Source organism: Sabethes cyaneus, chromosome 3, assembly GCF_943734655.1.
Source record: "Sabethes cyaneus chromosome 3, idSabCyanKW18_F2, whole genome shotgun sequence".
In the NCBI taxonomy this organism is placed as follows: domain Eukaryota; kingdom Metazoa; phylum Arthropoda; class Insecta; order Diptera; family Culicidae; genus Sabethes; species Sabethes cyaneus.
In genome coordinates, this window is record NC_071355.1 from 146,728,850 (window position 1) to 146,750,170 (window position 21,321).

General features: G+C 45.0%; 1 protein-coding gene across 1 annotated transcript in view; it reads right to left on the minus strand.

Annotated features, from left to right (window-relative positions):
- Positions 1-4,979: 4,979 nt before the first annotated feature.
- LOC128741515 (hemicentin-1) overlaps positions 4,980-21,321 on the minus strand; it is a 140,870-nt gene continuing 124,528 nt past the window's right edge. The window contains exons 14-18 of the mRNA XM_053837389.1: positions 13,787-13,971; positions 13,380-13,618; positions 5,573-5,702; positions 5,371-5,429; positions 4,980-5,273 (exon numbers count right to left, since the gene is read on the minus strand). Of these exons, the coding sequence (XP_053693364.1) occupies positions 4,980-5,273; positions 5,371-5,429; positions 5,573-5,702; positions 13,380-13,618; positions 13,787-13,971 (907 nt within the window). The remainder of the gene's footprint in view (positions 5,274-5,370; positions 5,430-5,572; positions 5,703-13,379; positions 13,619-13,786; positions 13,972-21,321) is intronic.

Consider the following 21,321-nt stretch of genomic DNA (forward strand, 5'->3'; position numbering starts at 1 on the left):
TCGTGTTCTCCACTCTATCAGCTTCGGCATCTCTATTGCACCAGCTTCTACCAACCGTACAGCGTAACATGCTCACAGCACAAAACGTCACGACAAGTTAAAACGTATTGAACGTGTGGCAGCAACAGTTAAAATCTGGTTAAAATTAGTTAAAATTAAAATATATACGGCTACGAAGTACGGAAACACTTTGAACACTAAAATGTGAGTTTAGAATTTATTATATTAATGTATTCTTAAAAATGATTAAACTGATTATTACAGCTTTAAGCAATTTACATTGTCGCGCTAAAAGATTGTGTTTTTTTAACCTCGCCGTGAAAGAAAGTTCCACGACAGTGGTTCAAACCCTCTTATTCAGCAACTCCTATTTGTACCTCCTCGTGGTACCAGCCGGGATACGAGCAACTTTGGTGGAGATCGGGTAACCAACCCCGGTGGAAGGCAAGGTCGTATGCTGACAGAAAAGGAGGGCACTTCGAGCTTCGTTGGCCCTCCGGCGAAACAGGGGTTGGTGTAGCAGGCTTTGCAAGCCGTCACCACGAAAAATACTAAAGCACGGAACGAAGAACAAGGAAATTCTTACTGGAACAATCGGAATAGACCTACGCGACGAAAAAGGACTATGGATTGGAAACTCGGGACGTGAAACTGCCGATCTCTCAACTTTCAAGGGAGCACTCGAGTGCTCTCCAACGTATTGAAGAGCTGCAAGTTCGACGTCGTAGCGCTGCAGGAGGTGAGCTGGAAGAGCTCAACGGTACGTACGTTCAGAGATGGACATGCCATCTACCAGAGCTGCGACAATGCACACGAGCTGGGTACAGCTTTCATAGTGATGGGCGAGATGCGGTAACGGGTGATTGGGTGGTGGCCAATCAATCCTCGAATGTGCAGGTTGAGAATCAAGGGCCGATTCTTCAATATAAGCATCATCAACATGCACAGCCCTCACCTCAGAAGTACCGATGACGACAAGGATGAATTGTACGCGCAATTGGAGAGTGAATACGACCGCTGCCCAAAACATGATATCAAGATCGTCATCGGTGTAATATCAGCTTTTACCACCCCTCGTCAGCTAGAGCTAGTACTGGAATAGCCAGTTTCGGGAGAGTAAAATGTGTTGTTCATTTTCGAACAGCTAAGAATTAGCTGTCGGTATAAAAAGAATAAACGGAACGTTTATGTTCGATTTCTTGTTTCTGAAGTGAAGACTAGTAGACTTGTTTGCTTTACCGAGAAGGTCCGAATTCCGCGAGTGTTAAGTATTCAAAAATCGGGAATTTTAATGCTCAGGTCGGCAAGGACAAGGAATACAAACCGGTGATTGGAAGGTTCAGTGCACATCAGCGGACCAATGAAATGGGCCCAAGATTTATCGACTTTGCCGCCTCCGAGCACATGGCCGTACGTAGTACCGTTTTCCAGCACAGAATCCAGAATCCATCACAAGTACACCTGGAGGTCGCCAAATCAGAAAGAATCACAGATCGACCACGTTTTGATCGACAGTCGGCACTTCTCAGGCATTATCGACGCCAGATCCTATCGAAGCGCTAACGTTGACTCAGACTACTACCTAGTGATGGCTAAGATGCGCCCAAGACTCTCTGTTGTGAACAACATTCGGTACCGACACCAGCCTCGATTAGATCTCGCGCGGCTGAAGCAGCCAGACCTCGCCGCAAACTACGCGCATTCACTCGAAGCTGCGCTGCCGGAAGAGGACAAACTGGACGAAGTCCCTCTCGAGGACTGTTGGAACACTATCAAAACAGCCATCAGCAGTGTAGCGGAGAGCTCCATCGGAATCAGCGGAATGATTGGTTTGACGATGGATATAGGAGGGTAATGGATGAGGAGAACGCTGCGCGAGCGGCCTAGATGCGCAGTGCCACACGTCAGAACGTGGAAAGACCCAAACAGAAGAAGATGCAGCGAAACCAAATCGGCTGCAGCGGCTGCATCGTTCTCAGGAAACGCGAAAGTTCTACCAGAAACTGAACGGATCCCGCAAAGGCTTTGTGCCACGAGCCGAAATGTGTCGGGATAAGACTGGCAGTATTCTGATGGACGATCGTGATGTGACCGATAGGTGAAAGCAGCACTTCGACGAACACCTGAATGGCGCCCAGGCGGAGAACCATGGTGGCGGGGAAAGCGATTTCGGAAGAGGTGCCAGCCCGAACGATAGGCGAAGTTAAAGAGGCCATCATGCAGCTAAAATGCAAGTTAGCTGGGAAAGATGGCATCGGAGCGGAGCTCATTAAAATGGGACCAGAAAAGCTGGCCGTTTGTATACACCGACTAATTGTTAGAAGTTGGGATACGGAATAGCTACCGGAGGAGTGGAAAGATGACGCTATCTGCCCGATCTATAAAAAGGGCGATAAGTTGGACTGTGAGAACTATCGTGCGATCACCGTTCTCAATGCCGCCTATAAAGTGCTGTCCCAAATCATTTTCCGCCGACTATCACCAATTGCGAACAGACGCATCATTTGTTCCACGCATCATTTGTTCGTTGACTTCAAAGCCGCATATGATATCATCGACCGGAAAGAGCTATGGAAAATCATGGACGAGAACAGCTTCCCCAGCTGTGTTCGGATTTCGGGTGGATTGTCTAGTTCATTCGAATCACACAGAGGGCTTCGTCAATGTGATGGTCTTTCATGCCTGCTGTTCAACATAGCGCTACAAGGTGTTATGAACCGAGCGGATATCAACACGCGGGGCACGATATTCAACAAATCTAGTCAATTCGTCTGCTTTGCCGATGACATGGATATTATCGGCAGAACATCTGTGGCGGTGGCTGAACAGTACACCAGACTAAAGCGCGAAGCAGAAAAGATTGGGTTAAAGATAAATACGTCTAAAACAAAGTACATGCTGGCCAGTGGAACCGAGGCTGAACGACACCGCTTGGGCAGTAGTATATTGATCGACGGCGATGAGTTTGAGGTAGTCGATGAATTTGTCTACCTTGGCTCACTGGTGACGGCGGACAATGATACCAGCCGTGAGATTTGGAGGCGTTTTATCAGCGGAAGTTGTGCTTACTATGGGCTTCACAAGCAATTACGGTCGAGTAGACTAAATCCCCGTACAAAGTGCACCCTGTGCTTATTAGACCGGTCGTTCTCTACGGACATAAAACATGGACAATGCTCGAGGAGGACCTGCAAGCAGGCTTGGCATACACTTTTCGCTTCGATTTTGCCCTTTTGATTACTGCATCTCAGCCAAGCAAAATTTGAAAAAGTGATGTATGGGGCGTTTGTAGAAATGGTTATTATCTACAATATTGCTGAAGTAAGCATTACTGTGCATTTTGTACTTATAGCGCTATAAGGCTGCTACTCTCTTGGTAGCAAAAAGAGCGCTCTTTTTGCTACCAACGGCATTGATGCCCTACAGCGCCGTAAATACTAAAGATAAAACTTCACTTTCTTCAGCAATATTATAGATAATTACTAGCTCTACAAATGCCCCATACACCACTTATTCAAATTCTGCTTGGCTGAGGAGCAGTAATCAAAAGAGCAAAATTAAAGCGAAAAGTGTATGCCAAGCCTGTCTGCGAGTACTCGGAGTTTTCGAACGACGAGTGCTAAGCACGATCTTCGGCGGCGTACAGGAGGCGGAGGATGAACCATGAACTCGCACAGCTCTATGGCGAACCCAGTATCCAGAAGGTGGCTAAAGCTGGACGGACGGACGATGGGCAGGGCATGTTGCAAGAATGCCGGACAACTACCTTGCAAAGATGGTGTTCGCCTCAAACCCGGTAGGAACAAGACGACCAGGAGCGCAGGAACAGAAGTGCACGGAACGATTGGTTAGTAACCATCGACGTTGTTTATACCAAGGTTAGTCAAGAGAGGTTTTCTGATGTTCAAATTTGTTTATCACCGCCGCTGGGTTACCCTTGAGGATCACCGAAATTTTCAAGACGAAAACTGTTTATTGAAGGTGGAGGATCGTTTCGCGAGGAAGAATGGTAGACTGGAATGATCGAAACTAGATGTGAGATTATTATATAGGGTGTCGTGTACTGATAGTTTAATTGTCAAAACACTTGGGCGCAAACCGAGAGAGTGTGGGTTAGAGTCCCACTCAGTAATTGAACTACGCAATATATTTTTGGCCCCACATCGAAGTTTCGCAGTATCATCAAATCTACCATTCTTCCTCAAAAAATTCTAAAAACTAATTTTAATAAAAAAGGAAGAGGCTTCAGAGAAGATAACGCTCTGCTCCCACGGATTGTCAGTATTGACGGCGATAAACTCGAAGTTTGAATTTAATGTCACTACAAAAACTTTTTTCATGCTAACGTATGATTTTAATGGTTTGAAAATGGTGTCCAAAGTCAAATTTACGGTCGATAGTAGTTCCTAAGATTTTTGTAGTCTTATGTGGAGGGTAATGCGTAACGGGTCTATTCCATGGGTGTTGCGGGTAGTTGCGAACTTGGGAAATCGCACATTTATTTGTTGCCGTAGTGAAACCAATGGATGAGGCCCAGCAAGCTACACATGGAATGGCTGCTTGTAGTCGAATACGAACTCTGGTTAGGTTCCAGCATTAACAATCTTTGATAGGAATTATCCAATAAGAAAATAATTTACATTGTTGGATGATTTCTGTAAATTTAATTTTTTCGACATTTTCATAATAAACATTTCTTTCAAATAAGTTAAAGTCAAGCGACGTAAAAACCTTAATCATTCTCTATATTTATGTAAAATATTGATATAGATTTTCTCTACTCTCCAAAAGAACACATTTCACACTTTCACAGGAATCCACAGTGGGACGAAAAGGTTGGCCAATATTTCAGAGCTATCGACCAAAATAGATATGTAGTAGCTAAGTACAGATGATTTATCCTTTGTTACAGCAATCGAGTAGAAAACCGAGTCGCAGTGCTGCATCCTGGAACTGCATTTGTCAGTTTCGGTTACCGGTCAAACACAACTTTCTGGCACGCGAGTCGTCATGAGGCAATCCTTGATTACGTTAATGTCCAGATCAGAACCGTTGGTTACGCTGCTGGCTGCGGTAGGCATGGGCTGTACAATTCCATTACATTCGATGGTTGATGGCATGTTTCGATGGTGATGTTGGTGATGATGATGAGGACGATCGACTATCGGTGACATTTGATGTCGGTCCAGTGGAATGCTGTTGTTGAAGTTGTTTAAATCTATCGGATTTAGATAGTATGAGTTGGCGGAGTAGTTCAGGAATGCGTAACCAGGCTGGTCCTGTGCAACAAGAATAGAGAAAAGTTTAAAAATTTGTATAATTTCATTACGTTAATTTTTAAACACACTATTGTGTGTTTAAACAACGAACAGAACTGACCTTTTCTCTAGAGCTGGGTATTGGAGAAGACGCCACTGGCGAGGATGAAACTGTTTAGAAAAAAATAAATAAAATAAATAAATCAATAAATAGTACATTAAATGATTCGTCATAGCTCAATAAATTGTTGTTTATTCTTCGAAAAAGACATTGAACCATAGCAAATATTGTTCATGGAATAATGTAAACTTACTCATGCTAAACTGTGCTGGAATCACGTCCGGATCAGGTTCGTCCTCGTTCGATTCTTTGGACGAGGTTTTCTTTCTCAGACTTGCTCTCTGCTGCGATCGATGCTGATTTTGGGTTTGTGCATGCTTCAGCTGTTTTAGAATAAAAGAAACAATGAATATTGATGATTAGTACTTTCGGTTTATGATTGCCGGCAGGGCTGTCATTCGCTCACACTATGCGCCCAATGTTCCAATATTATGCCTTGTCGCACAGAGCGATTCGGCAACACACCTCTACAGCTTATATGCACACAGCGTACGAGCGAAACCGGAGTGGGAGGGAACGACAGCACTCGGTGAAAATCGCCCAGTGAGTGATCATCCAAACAGCACTTGGTGCTGCCATTTGCCACACTCCGTGCGGTATTAGCGCAAATTTTTTTTTTGTATTTACAAATTTTCTACCCTTTTAAAATACACGTTGCACTAAACAACTAATATAGTCTATGTTAAGTTAGTACGGATCAGGTGACGCAACAGTAAAAATGTTTTTTTCAATCACACCGCTTCAATTGACCCAGCGCAGGGTGTACAATCCATCCGCGCAGAGTGCGGCTCTTGGTGTGGTAAAGCACGCAGCAAATTTATCACACTGCGTTTGCGACTGCCTTTTTTTCGTGCGCGTAAAACACGAAAGAGCGTGTTTAGCAAAAGAGACACTGAAGGGAATTCTTGTGCGAACACACACCGCATGGCGAGTGTTGTGTTGTTTAAGAATGTGTGTCTTTTGGTCTGCGCTGCGGTTTATGCCATCTCTGATTGCCGGAATCACATAGGATAAAAGGAATAGGATTTCCCTTACTCTGAAAAAGCGCTTGCAACGCAATTACAATTGCGTATGAATAGAGCAGCCTGCTGCATACAGAGCTGCGGATACTCTTGTAGCAGACACATCAACCGGGGAAGGATGAACCAGTAATCAGTAGCCGGATTAAGGACAAGAAGAAGATTTAAAACTCTCGCAAATGGACGACCACATATATTATAGCCACAAGAATCAGGAAGGCCAGGAGTGCCTTTTCAGGTCTGCGAAATATTTGGCACTCAAACCAGATCACTCTACATACCAAAACCCGTATTTTCAAGTCAAACATTAAGTCTGTATGGCTGTACGCTTCCGAAACGGGTTACGTCGCAGGTCTCCACTGCGCAACGTAAAAACTGTAGGTATTTATCAATCGCTGCCAGCGATATGCTCACGATATGGCTGTCTACGAAACCACCCAGCTGGTTTTGGGGTTCGATGCCAGTCTAACAACCTAGTCATCGTATGTTTGAATCTCGGCTGGGTGGCGCAGCTAGAGTCAGTAGGATTCTTACACTAGCCTTGTAAGTGTCCTGTACTCTAACAACTGGTTGCGCAGTTTGTCTATAAAGAACGGTAACGCCTAAAGAAGGTTATACCCAATGCTTTACTTTGCTTTGCCTACGATATATCATTCGTGCATGGTGGCCCGACAACAAAATATCCAACGATCGTTAATGTCATCAACGGCCGATAGCAACCGGAATTCGAGAACGTAGGTGGATTGTATACTTGATACAGCGCGTGGTTTATGCGTCTGCGCCACACTCCAATCTAGACACTCGTGAGATTTCGTGATTATAGTCCCCCTCCTTTCTACGTTTGCTCTTCGTGCACATTGAAAGGCAATGTCAAAGAGTATGTTAAAGAGTACATCCCCTTCCTTCAGTTTATGCAATGTTACGAAAGCGGCTGAGGTCCTGGTATTCTGATGCATGAATTTGACCCAGGTAGTGTCGCACGAATCAGCGTAATCAGTTTCATCAGAAAACCATGTTCTAGCATTATTTACCACAGCTACTTTCGTTTGACTGAATCGTACGCCGCCTTAAAGTCTACAAACAGAGTATGAGTATGCCTCTTCTTCCTGAATCCTGACAATAATCCGCTGGATTGTCTCGTACAGCTCTAAGCTTCTTGTTTTTGGAAGTTCAGCCGGTATACCATCTCTCCCAGAAGTGTTACCGCTTTTTAGCTCATTGATTTCACCCACTACCTTCTTAACTTCGTCCTATTTGCTGATCTGCGTGTTTACCTCAACATTCAATATCGTCTGGAAGTGCTCCTTCCACCTGCCTGCTACTGCTATTTTGTCAGTAAGCAGTTTGCCAACATTATCATGGCATCATCTCAGCATGGCATGGCAATATTTCTACGCCTGAATGTTTTGTAAAAACTCCAGGTATCATTGCAGACGAATCTCTCTTCTGCGCCGGCGAGCACGTGATTGTAGTACTCGCGTTTTCTATTCTAGATCTATAGCTTGCTAAGCAACTATACCTGTAATTACTCGAACTTTAAAGCTGCCTCGAGTTCGCTGCATACAGCGCAAAGCAGCTTCTAAAGAAATTTTGTCAAAAATTTATAAAGTACCACTTTGAGTTCTATTTTTATACTTTTATACTAGCACCTAAGTGCTATACCCAAATCCAGGAGGGGTAGGTGTTAGTTAGAGTTTTTTATATGGTCTATCTTAATCGCATGAACTAACTTTACAGAAGTTAGAAGGAGAGGCGGAGGTAGAAAATAGAAAAGTATAAAAAGAGAACTCAAAGTGCTATTTTTCAAATTTTTGATAAAGTTTCTTTAGAAGCTGCTTTGCGCTCTATGCAGCGAACTCAAGGCGGCTTTAAAATTCGGTTCATTACAGGTAAAGTTGCTTAGCAAACTATAGATCGATAGACATAAAGCTTGTAAACCTTCCTTAGACACCATTATCCGAAATTTTAGTTACTTTCAAGTTGCATGTTGAACTTTCAAGCTGAATGTTGAACTTTCAAGCTTGTTCAGATATTAACGGTACTTTATCGAGAATGAAGTTCGGCTTACAAATATAGTGTCTGGTTGTTCAGCAAGAAAGTTCTGCGAAACTAAATTTGAACCAAATATGAACTTTCAAGTTTGTTCCTTAAGTAAAAATCGAACTTTTGGTTGCTTGGGTAGACGGCCACGGAATGGCATGAAAAAAATTTCATGCTCGTAGTGCATAGATATTTAAGTATACACACGGAAAATTTATTTAATGACAATCCGTCAAATATTTACGGAGTTACACGTACGTTTGTAACGACGCGTCCGATTGAAGAGCGAATGCGAAACCTTGAACGCGTGTTCAGCGGTTGAACAGATTAACTTCAAATTTCAACACAAGCTTCCTAAGAACATTTCTAGTAATTGGAAGTTGTCCAATCTGTAGCCTCAGGCGATGGTAAATGGTTGAATAATGTGCTCCAGAACTACCACGAAGTTCCACAGACTCTTATTTAGCAACTCCTCTCTCTACCTCCCCGTGGTACCATCCGGGATACGTTCCTTAGTGGAAATCGGACAACCGGTGGAAACTAGGGTCGTATGCGGACAGAGAAGGGGGCACTCATGCGAAGGCTGAGTGTAAACTCTCCGCCTGCAAATAACGGATCTCGGTAGAAGCATGTTCGATGAACCTGAAAATACTGAGAACCTGAGCAGAGGGTCCAAAGCCCCCAAAGGAGGATGGTTTTAATAGCTGTTATCCATGGCTAAAAGTAAAAACAAGAATGGATAAACCCCTAATCCAAGGTGTCATGCGACCCGTGCCGAGGGATGAATGGTGGGGGGGGGTTTCATAAATACTCAGCCTCAAACGGAGCCTGTAGAGTACCAGGGCGCCCTCCACAGTAAACAGCCCTTACCGCATCATGAGGGGCTCTGATGCGGCGAACTCTTCTTTTCCCTCAACTCGTGGGATTCTATATGAGCAATCAAAATAAAACATTAACTTCAGTGAGCGCGGACGGATTAGATAATCCGTTCGCAAGAAGTGGTATCCAGAGGTCTCCGCCGATGGATACCAGTAGAAGCGCCAGCGTAAGCGGAAAGGGAAACGGCACACCTGTCGCTCCAATTGCATCTACGCCGGACGCAGCAATGAACGGCCGTCGCTAATAAAAGCAGTGGCAGGCAAGAGAGACATGCTACCAAGAGTGGTAGCGGCGTCTCATCAACTCGATGCTATTATCGAGTTCGTGGCAGGTCGCAGCACCTTAGCGAAGGACCTGAAACAAAGTCTGCTCATGCTTCGGAGCACCATGCGTGCTGCGACGAAGGAGCACAGCGAACTCGAAGCGCGAGTAAAAGTGGCAGAGAAAGAGAAGACGCTTGTATCAAGGTCTGCACAAACGGATGCCTGCCCGTCAATGGCTGACCATTCCGTGGCACTCGCGACTACGGAGCAGTCTAACGACAAGGCATCCGCCAAACGCGCAAGGCAGTCCCCAGCGGAATAAACCCCCACGGGTCCAAAGAAGCGGCTGATAGCAGAGAGTCGTAAGCCAACCGAAGAACCTACTGAAGGTAACAAGACGCTGTTAGCGCCCGACAACCAGTGGGAGTTGGTCAAGAAAAGAAGGCCAGGAAGAAAGAGGAGGATCGAGCTCCACCGAAAGTGTATCCGCCGCTATCGCACAGGCGACAAGATTCTTGAACTCAAAAAGAATGCCACTGAAAAGGGTTCTGCTTACAAAGAGCTGGCAGAAAAGGTCCTTGGCGATAGCGTGCAGATCCGCGCACTAACGCCCGAGATGACTCTCCAGCTTAAAAACCTGGACGAGATCACCCAAGCGGGCGAACTAGCACGAGCTATGCTACAACACGGAGGAGGGTCAGAAGTGCGCTCCAATCACCGCAGGGGTTCCGCAAGGTTCCATACTGGGCCCGGTGTTGTGGAACGTCATGTATGACGAGGTGTTGAAGCTAAAGTTCCCGGTAGGGGTGGTGATTGTCGGCTTTGCGGATGATATCACCCTGGAAGTCTATGGTGAATCTATCAGAGAGGTTGAGTTGACGGCTGCCCACTCTATAAGCATTGTTGAAGATTGGATGCGATCCAGGAAACTGGAGCTAGCGCATCATAAAACGGAGGTTATCGTGGTGAACAACCGCAAGTCGGTACAGCAAGCAAAGATCAGCGTCGGGGACTGCACTATTTCGTCAACGCGGTCCTTAAAACTTCTGGGAGTCATGGTCGACGACAAGCTCAAGTTCGGGAGCCACGTCGACTATGCCTGCAAGAAGGCTTCCACAGCTATCTCGGCATTGTCTCGTATGATGTCTAATAGCTCTGCGGTATATGGCAGCAAGCGAAGGCTGTTAGCCAACGTGGTCCAGTCTATACTTAGGTATGGCGGACCGGTGTGGTCATCGGCGTTAGGTACCAAAAGCTATCTAGCCAAGCGAGTGCGTATCGCACAGTTTCACATGACGCAATCTGCGTCTTAGCAGGTATGATGCCTATTGGCATTATCATCAGCGAAGACGTAGAGTGCTTCAACCAACGTGGAACTAGAGGTATACGGAGTACCACAAGATCGGCCTCGATGACCACATGGCAGCGGGCATGGTCTAATTCCACAAAAGGTCGGTGGACACATCGACTTATCCCGGAACTATCTGGGTGGGTCAACAGGCGCCACGGCGAAGTCAACTTCCACCTGACACAGATTCTGTCAGGGCATGGTTGCTTCAGACAGTATCTGCATAAGTTTGGGCATGCGGAGTCCCCCGCGTATCCCGAATGCGTGGATGTTGATGAAACGGCAGAACATGCTTTCTTCATATGCCCTCGTTTCGCGGGCGCGAGAAGCAGCATGATGGCAGTGAGCGGACAGGACACTACCCCGGATAACTTAGTCCAAAAGATGTGTTCCAGCTCGGACAGCTGGGGAGCGGTCAATGCGGCTGCTACCCAGATTGTACTCGAGCTACAAAACCACTGGAGAGCCGATCAACGGCGAATAAACAGCCTAACTACCATAGTCCAGTAGTTATCTAAGCGAGTGCATTAAGCACAATAGCCCCTCCCTGAAGTAATACCGATAAGGTGGTGCCAGGGGGGGATTGAGGCTGGAGACTCGAGTAGGGTTTTAGTGGGTCGGGATCCTCACGCCCCATTAGGGGGGTCGGGATACCTAAACCCCACTCCCTGAGTTATCTTCTCAGGTGTCTGATAGTACCGTATCTTCTAAGGTGCTCAGCAGATTTCCCAACTCGTAAAAAAAAAAAAGACGATCAAGTTATTTCGGCTGCTTACAATGTTTCGCTAATGACCGGGCATACGCTACGTACTCTCAACATCGACGAAGTAATGTTCTCTATAGCCGCCTCAACGTTAAAATCCTCAGCTAAACCCGGCCCAGATGGTATTCCGTCTGAGTTTTTGAAAAAGCACATCGCTGACCTGCTTATTTCCCTTCGGCTCGTGTTTAGGCTGTCCGTCTGAAGCGCAGTATTTCCGTCCGTATGGAAAACTGCCCATATGTTTTCTATTCATAAAAAAGAGTATCGGAAAGATATCAATAAATACCGAGGGATCTCATCTTTGTGTGCCACTTCCAAGTTATTCGAACTTGTAATCATGAGTCTGCTGCTGTCACACTGCTTACAGTATCTAAGTGATGATCTCCTGTGTCTCACATCATATATTGCGCATTTCGGCCTCGTCTGGAATCCCACAAGGCAGTTACTTCGGACTGTTTAGCTTCCTGCTGTACTTCAATCCAACGTTTCGACCAGGTGAAGAATCAAGGAGTTATCTTGGACAGTCAGCTATCGTTTAGACGGCACATTTCCTACATTATGGTCAAAGCATTCAGAACTTTAGGATTCGTCTTCCGCATTGCTAAAGGCTTCACCAACGAGTATTGTCTTAAGGCGTTATACTGCTCACTTATCCGCTCGACTCTCGAACACAGTTTCATTGTCTGGCATCCTTATTACCAAAATGGGATGGCCCGCGATTGAGACGATTCAACGCCGCTTCTTACGCTTTGCGCTCCGTCATCTACCTTGGTGGGATTCGTCCCGAGTGCCGAGTTACGAGAGTCGATGCTGATTGATCCATTAGGAGTCACTTTAGGTGCGAAAAAACGTAGCAAGAGCGTTGTTTGCGGCTGATATATTGCAGGAAAGAATCAATTGTACCGCAATTTTGGGAACGATTAATCTGGACGTACGTTTCAGGGCACTGCCGAATGACGCAATGCAGCGAATGCCATTTCAAGGCATCAACTACGGACGAAACAGCGCTCTGACCGGAGTACACCGAATTTTCAATAAAGTTGCCGCTGTCTTTGATTTAAAAACTGTAAAAAATGTGAAACAATGCGTCTTAACTTTTGTGTTTTTTGTTGATATTAGTTTAAGAAACTTTACCATCATTAAGACAAGTGTAGTCTGTTGATGTTGATTTAATAAATAAATCAATAAATAAATAATCGAAGGGCTTTTCTCACCGAATAGTATTTCTCATTTGATGGATTTTACAAAATTTAAGCCAAAAATTCATTTCTTGTGTCTGAGATGCCGCCATTTTGTCAAAACCTATTCTTTCACTTATTCCTTCAATTACAAGATAATATGTTATGGTACCGATTTTTTTTGTTTATTTTCGATGATTCAGTCTATAAATATCGCGCTTACCCGCTTACTTGAGTTAAGTTGTAAAAAATAATATCCGAAAACTAATTTAATACACGCCACCATAATCAGCATTATAGTATCTTAGAGAGCAATTAGATAGTATTAAAATTTAAATGCATTGAATCTTATCAAAAACTTCCAGTACATGTGAGGGTACCATGATTTAATCTATTAAAATCCCATTTCTACTAGCTAGTAGGTATATCGCATGCGAACTGACTTCCTGATTCAACCGCCACAAGCCTAACGGGATGGGTAGTGCAAATCGACTTGAAGGGGGTACTTACCTTCAGACAATTAGTTCCGCACTCGAAATCGCTGGATATCACAATATTTTTTGTTTGCTGTGCAATTTTCATATCACTCGTTTTGCTTTCGGTCCGCAGAAGCCGTCGTCGGCGGCGCCAGCAGCAGTTAGCCCAGCATCGGCCGAGGTACGCTTTGGTTGAAATCGAGAGGGCCAATATTATGATGGTAAGCAGGACTCCGAGAGCTATTGGCAGCCATTCGGTCGAGTGTTTGCTCGCTGCAATTATCGGTCAATCCGTCAGTTTGGCGAGTGAAGAGGATTAGGATTGGAGCACACAATTGAACAGGATTGCGAGGGGAGAAATAGGGATGCGATACTCTGTGGCAGAACAAAAGCGAGCGAAGCGCTGCTAGGGTTAACAATGAACAATGAATATTCACGTACCTATCCGGAAAGGATGGATATGACCAATTTCGAAATTGGAAATAGCCACGCCAGGGCTGTGTCCTTTTTGGTTGATCGCATACACCACACAGGATAGTGAGTTGTTTTCCAGCGACATCAAAGCGGCCAGTTTTTCCAGCCGGTCCAGAAAAAAGTACGGTTCGTGTTTGTTGGAGAAGTTAAACCTGCGAAAAAGGAATTATACTTGAGTGAATTATTAATTTCTACAAAAAAAAAAAAAGATTCGTAACATGGTGGTTAAGTTAGTATTGATTTCAATAGCTTTATTTTGACCACGCGTAAAATACTCAAACATTCGAATTCAACCATTTGGCGATCCAGACTCACCTATGTCCTACCATGTTTACAGAACTTAATACCGCCGTTCGTTTGCGGTGCCATACGTTTCGGAAATACTGCACATAATGTTATGAGATACGGGCTTTCAGGAACAGGATGCCACAGCACGTGTCGCATGCAAACATGTGGTTATGCCTAACGAAGGGTTTTTGCCTACTTACAGTGCTGCTCGCGACAACAGCAAAACGTAAATATTTGAATGCGGACCAAATTCTGATTGTTGATAAATTTATATAATTTATTACCCGATTCTAATAAAACTTTTTTAGAGTTATTAATATGCAGTGACTAGTGAACAGCGATGGTTCGATCACTTTGACTCAATTTTGATTCACTTGACAGTACCATCTCAACCGAGCAAAATTTGACAAAGTTACATATGGGACATTTGTAGAACTAGGATTATCAACAATTCTGCTGAATAAAGTTTGCAGTATCGAAGATCACCTGACCAACGAACATTGAACCTAATCGACCATATTCTCATCGGTTGCTGGTTTTGTTAGAACCAACGTACGCACAAGTTGATATTCTATCGCTTATAATGCTAGTAGCTGACGAACATACAAGCACAAAGTTGTATAGCTGTATGTAGCTGGTTGTTCGTAATCGGATCTTATCGTATTGAAATACCTATATAAGTGTTTTGCTCGAAATTATTCCTCAGTGCATATATCGCCTCTAAAATGGTACGGACTACGGCTTTTGCGCGTCGAATACGATTTTGTTGGATACGTATCAGAACGTAACTCTTATTTGCAATTTAATTATACATACACACTTGAAAAAAGTACCGGGTTCGGTAAATTATCGTAAATTTTACCGAACTCTGAGCAGCAGAACGTTCGGTAAATTTTTTTTATGATTCCAAACATTACTAATGATTCATAAACGTCGATTGGCACCATCAAATTTTACCGAACGTTCGGCTGCTCAGAGCTCGGTAAAAAAATTTAAGTGTGTATGAAAATGCTGACTGAGAGTTCATGTGTGCTCAAAACTATCGATAGTTTAAATCTCGCGACAAAGTCGCCCTCTTTGGTTAAACATTCGGCAATTAGACAACCTGCGAGTTGCCGAGAGCTATCAAAGAAATCTCTTGTACACGAAATGATTAGTTTGACGGAGAATGTCAACAAGAGGGAGCATTGGGCTAAGTATCGATGAGCGCGGAATGAGTTGACCACAATCCTGAAAGAGAAAAAGCGCTAGAAGGAGGACGGAGTTCGTGAAGAGCTAGAATAGCTATTGATGAACGAATCTCGTAAAGGATACACACCGAAGCCTGATATGTGTAGGGACGTGGAGGGAAACCTGGTCAGAAACGAGAGCGAGGTGTTCATCGTTCAACAGATTGAAGCAGTTCTTTGATGCGCCTCTTCATGGCTATATAACAGAAGGAGATGGAAAAATGTCGGGAATACAACGTGCTCACACATATTTTCGTGTTTCAGAGCAGCATATGATACGGTTGCTCGCGAACAGCTACGGCACATGATACATGAGAACGGTTTTCCGGACAAGTTGACGCGGCTGATCAAGGCTGCACTGTAGTGAGTAATGTATTTCGTGCATGTTTCGCGGGCTCTCTCGATTCCCTTAAAATCATGCAAAGGGTTGCGGCAAGGAGATGCACTGTCCTGTATGTTATTCAATATTCAATATTGTATCTTCAGTAAAAGTAACCAACATCATTGTTAGAGATCTTTGGACGGCGAACACAACCTACGCCAGACTAAAAACGGAAGCTAGGAAGATTAGATTACAAATCAAAACGTCAAAAACTGAATAGATGGTAGAAAAAGGCTCCAGAGAAAACAATGTGCGCATCCCACGGACAGTGACAATTGACGGCGATGAACTAGAAGTGGTTGATGAGTTTATATATTTGGGATCTCTTGTCACCGTCGACAATAATTCGAGTAAGGAGATTGAACGACGCATTCAAGCTGAAAGTTGGGCCTGCTTTTCCCTCCGCAAGACACTTCGATCAAGGAGCATGCGCCGCCGCATAAAGCTGACAACGAAGAAAACGCTAATCAGACCGGTAGTCCTCTACGGACTTGAGATAGTAACCTTGTTTACGGAGGACGCCCTGGTCGGTAGGGAAGAAATGTAAACATAGGATCCCATAGCCTGCATACTGGCACGAACGATTGAAGCGATTGAATAGATTGAAGCACCGTTTTCTCACATAAAGATATTTACAAAGCCACCTGGAGATTACCTTATCAACGTACAATGAACCAGATTGACCACGATTTTATAAATGGCCGGTTCTTCTCAAAACTTGCGCTCAAAAATGTAAACCGTATACCAGACACACCAAAGCCGTCCTCTTTGGCCGAACATTAGGCAACTAGATAATTCGTGACATGCCGAGAACTACGCGCGAACACTGGATAAGACACTGCTTTCTTCCGATGAGTTAGGTGCATCAAACCTCGAAGGCAGTTTAAGCAGAATACGCTCGACCGTCGGAGGCACTAGGTGAAGAGCCTTGGAGAATACAAAACGGTTGGTTTGATGTAGAGTGCCCGCAAGCGGTGGAAAGAAAGAAAATTTGTTTGGAAAAATTATCTGAGTATTGCCACTAGGGAGAACTTAGCCAAAAACCGACGAGCAAAGAATCAGTAAAGCACGATCGTGAGGTGGAAAAAGCGCCAGAAGGAGGACAGAGGACAGAGATCGTGAGGAGCTGGAACAACTATTTCGGGCTAATGACACACACAAGTTTTACAAGAAGGTGAACCAAACTCGTAAGGGCTACACACCTTAACTGACATCTGTAGGGACGAGGGAGGAGATCCGATCACAAACGAGCGCAAGGTGGTCGACAGGTGGAAGCAGTTCCTCGATGAGCATTTCAACGTCAAAAGAACAGAAGGAGACACAACGGAAGTTGTGATATCAGTGTGCTGATCTGGCGAGAAATCGGTCAGCTGGAAAAATAATAGAGCCGCCGAAGAAGACCGACTCCCGACAGAACTTTACAAAAATGGCCAAGAACCGCTAGCAACGGCACTTCACTGGATAATTTCAAGGATTTGGAAGGAGGAGAAACCACCGAAGGAGTGAATGGAAGGTGTAGTCTGTCCTTTCTACAAAAAGGGCGATCGGTTAGATTGCTGTGACTACCGCGGCATTACACTGGTCAACGTCGCCTACAAGTGGCTCTCCCAGATTTTGTTGCGTAGTCTATCCCCAATAGCATAACAAGAAAATTCGTTTCGTAGAGCAGTATTAGGCGGGCTTTATGGGGGCCCGTGCTACTACGAATCAAATTTTTACTCTCCGACAAATCCTCCAGAAGTGTCGGGAGTTCAATGTAACCATGCATCATATTTTCGTGGATTTCAGAGCTGCATATGATACAGTTGAACGCGAACAGTTATGGCAGATAATGCACGAGTACGGTTTGCGGACAAACTAACGCGGCTGATCAAAGCTACCCTGTAGCGAGTGACGTGCTACGTGTGCGTTTCGGGGGCACTCTCGAGTCCTTTCGAATTTCTGTCATGTCTGTTATTCAATATCGCTATTGAAGGTGTGATCCGGCGAGCGGCATTGAAACGAGAGGAACGATTTTCAGCTAGAATAGCCAACTCCTAGCCTTCTCAGACGACCTCGACATCATTACTAGTAACCTTGGGACGGCGGAGGCAATCTACGCCAGACTAAAAACGGAGGCTAGGAGGATAGGGTTGCAAATCAAAGCGTCAAAAATCAAATATATGGTAGGAAGAGGCTCCAGAGAAAGCAACGTTTACCTATCACGGACAGTGACATTTGATGGTGGCGAATTGGAAGTGGTTGATGAGTTCGTATATTCGGGATCTCTGGTCACCGGCGACAATAATACGAGTAAGGAAATCCAATGACGCATTCAAGCTGGAAATCGAGCCTAATTTTTCGTCCGCAAGACGCTTCGATCAAAAAGTATTCGCCGCCGCACAAAGTTGACGATGTACAAAACGCTAATCATACCGGTAGTCCTCTACGGACTTGAGATTGTAACTTTGCTTACGGAAGACAAACGTGCACTTGCCGTATTTGAACGAAAGATGTTGCAGGCTATTTTTGGCGAAGTACAAATGGATAGCTGAGAAAGGCGTAGGTGTATAAACCACGAGTTGCAGGCACTACTTGGAGAGATTCCCATCGTATACCTGGTGAAAGCTGAAAGACTACGCTGGGTCGGTCACGTCGCAAGGGTGCCGGACGACCCTGCAGCGCAATTCGTTCTCTTCAAGAACCCAGCTGGCGCCAGGAATAGAGTGGCTAGAGCGCTTAGCGTGCTAGATGGCTCGAGCACGTTGAAGCCGAGTGTGTCGAGACGCGCAACGAATTGGCGATGAGTAGCCCATGACCGAATACAATGGAGAGGAATTCTTAATACGCAGAGGTGGGCACCGCTAATCAGCTAACCGCTAACATTTTAGCGAGCGAGTAACGCGTTCACTAAGTTTTAAATGTGCTAGCGCTCAATTAACAGCTCAACTTATCTTAATTTAGTATACTTTATATTTGTCCATATATTTATTGTTAGTTTGCATACCAGATGAACCGGTTCAAATGTACATTACATACTAATTGGCAACACTGTGTATTCCCACCTAGCATTAAATTAGAATAATCTTGAGCAGCAATTGACAGTTGATAGATATGCTGATTTATTGATAAAAAACCCTAAAACCGGCAACCATCAGTTCAGTTAAAATAAAATCTTAGTAGCAGTACGATCGCGATTTTTCACATTGCCCTTTGAGGCCCGATAATACTTGTCCGAATCCCAACCCAACATTCTGGTGCCGTGACCAGGATTTCTATCCAGATCTGTCGCGAGTGAAAAATCATTACACACAACGTAAAGTCCCAACACGAGGGTAACAAAGAGCCTCGTGAAAAACCCGCGAAAAACCCGTGAAAAACTAGTTTACCCGCTGCATGTGGAGAACAAAGAGGGAACCTAACCTCAACCCGGATCACAGTGATATTTCCCCAATCCGTTCCAGCACGAGGGTAACAAGGTACCTCGTGAGAAAGTTAGGTTCCTCGTCGCACGTGCAAAAGAGGAGAGGAACGTAACCTCTAGTTGAAGCCCGTCTCGCTGCCTGAGTGAAAGAGAGGAAACATAACCTCAAGTTTCGTAAACCGCGTGCTGGACATCGTTCTTGGCGCTTGGTTTCAACGATTTTTCCTGCTATTGCGTACCAGTTGGACCAGCAGCGGAAGATTTAGTCGCCCGAATAGCAGCTCAACATTTTTTGTAATTTTTTTTATAAAAATACAAGGCCTCTTTGGAAGAGGTACCAGAAACGTGCTCGAAACCGTTCCCGTTTTGATGTCGACTGTTAAAATGCCTGCCGAGAAGAAAATGAAAGCTAAAGAGTTGAACCGGAAAAATGTGGTGGAAGCGTTGAAGCGCATGGATGAATTTCTAGTGAATTACGCTCCAGATGAGCATCAATATGAAGTGCCTCTACGACTCGAACGCTTAGAAAAGCTGAATGAAGCGTTCGAGATGATCCAGTCGGAATACGAACAGCTAGATGATAGCGAGCAGTTTTTAATTGCGAACATGGAATGTCGAGCAAAAATAGAAGAGCAGTATTTTCGCATCAAAGCCAGCCTGATCTCAAAGATGCCCCCGCCAGTCCCCGTTCCTGTTGCGCAAACTTCAGCTTCAGAACCCCAGCTCATCCCGTCCGGTCTAGCAAATGTGAAATTGCCAACGATAACGCTGCCAGAATTTGATGGAGATTTCAACAATTGGCTGACGTTCCACGATACGTTCGTTTCGATGATTCATGCCTCAACAGAAATTTCTTGTGTGCAGAAGTTCCATTATCTCCGTGCGGCATTGAAGGGAGAGGCTGCCAATCTGATCCAGTCTATTACTATTACTGCAGCAAATTATTCGGTGGCATGGGATACCCTTGTCAAGCGCTATTCCAATAAGGCAATACTACGCAAGAAGCACATTCGAGCGCTTTTGAAATACCCGAAGATCCCGAACAGTAACGTCGATGCTCTGCATAAAATCGTGGACGACTTTCAACGTCATGTAAAGGTGCTGCAGCAATTAGGCGAACCCGTTGAACATTTCAGTTCTATACTGATAGAGCTTTTGGAAGATAAGCTGGATGACGCCTCATTGCAGGCATGGGAGGAATCAGTGTCATCGGAGGAACAACCCACGTACACTAAGCTGATTGAATTTTTGCTAAAGAGAACCCGTGTACTAGAGAACATTCTCATCAACCGTCCCCAACACGGCAACCCCAAGTCCGGTGGCCAGCATTCAGGAAATAAGAAACCCGTCCAGTTCCGCGTGAACACCAATGCCATGACCGAAGCTGCTCCGAAGATGTTCCCGCCCTGTCCCGCTTGTGAAAGAGACAAACATCCCATGGTTGAATGTCCTGTTTTCAACGGATTAGACGTAAAAGGCCGTCTCAAAGTGCTTACCGATAAAAAACTGTGCAGCAACTGCTTTCGAAGTGACCATTTTGCCCGGACCTGTCGGTCCAAATACCGTTGCAGGCACTGCCATAAACGACATCATTCCATGATTCATCCCGGTCCTTTCCGGTCTGCAGAAAACGACCCCGTTGCTGATCGTGCACCGCCCGGCGCTTTTCAAATTGCTACAGCTGTTGCTACCCCCGTTTTCACCCGATCCAGTTCAGTTAAATGCTGCTGCAAAGGAAACTAGCGGAAACGTTATCCTGTCGACCGTTGTTCTTTTAATAGTTGATGCCTACGGTCAGGAGCATATAGCCCGAGCCCTGTTGGATACTGGATCGCAGCCTAACGCGATCAGTGAGCATTTATGCCAGCAATTGCATCTTCCTCGAAAAATTGTTAACGTACCCATTGCAGGCGTGGATGGTATAACAACCAATTCGAAATATCAAATCCGCGCTGAAATCCGTTCCCGAGTTACCGGGTTCAAGGACACTCTTGACTTCTTGGTCCTACGAAAAGTGACCAGTGACACACCTCCCAGATCGTACACTGTTTCACAATGGAAAATTCCCGATGGAATACAACTCGCCGATCCCGAGTTCAACGTTAGTCGTAGGATCGATCTGATTATTGGTGCCGGTGATTTCTACACGCAACTGTTGGAAGGTCGGCTACGATTGGCTTCTAACAAATCCCTGTTAGTT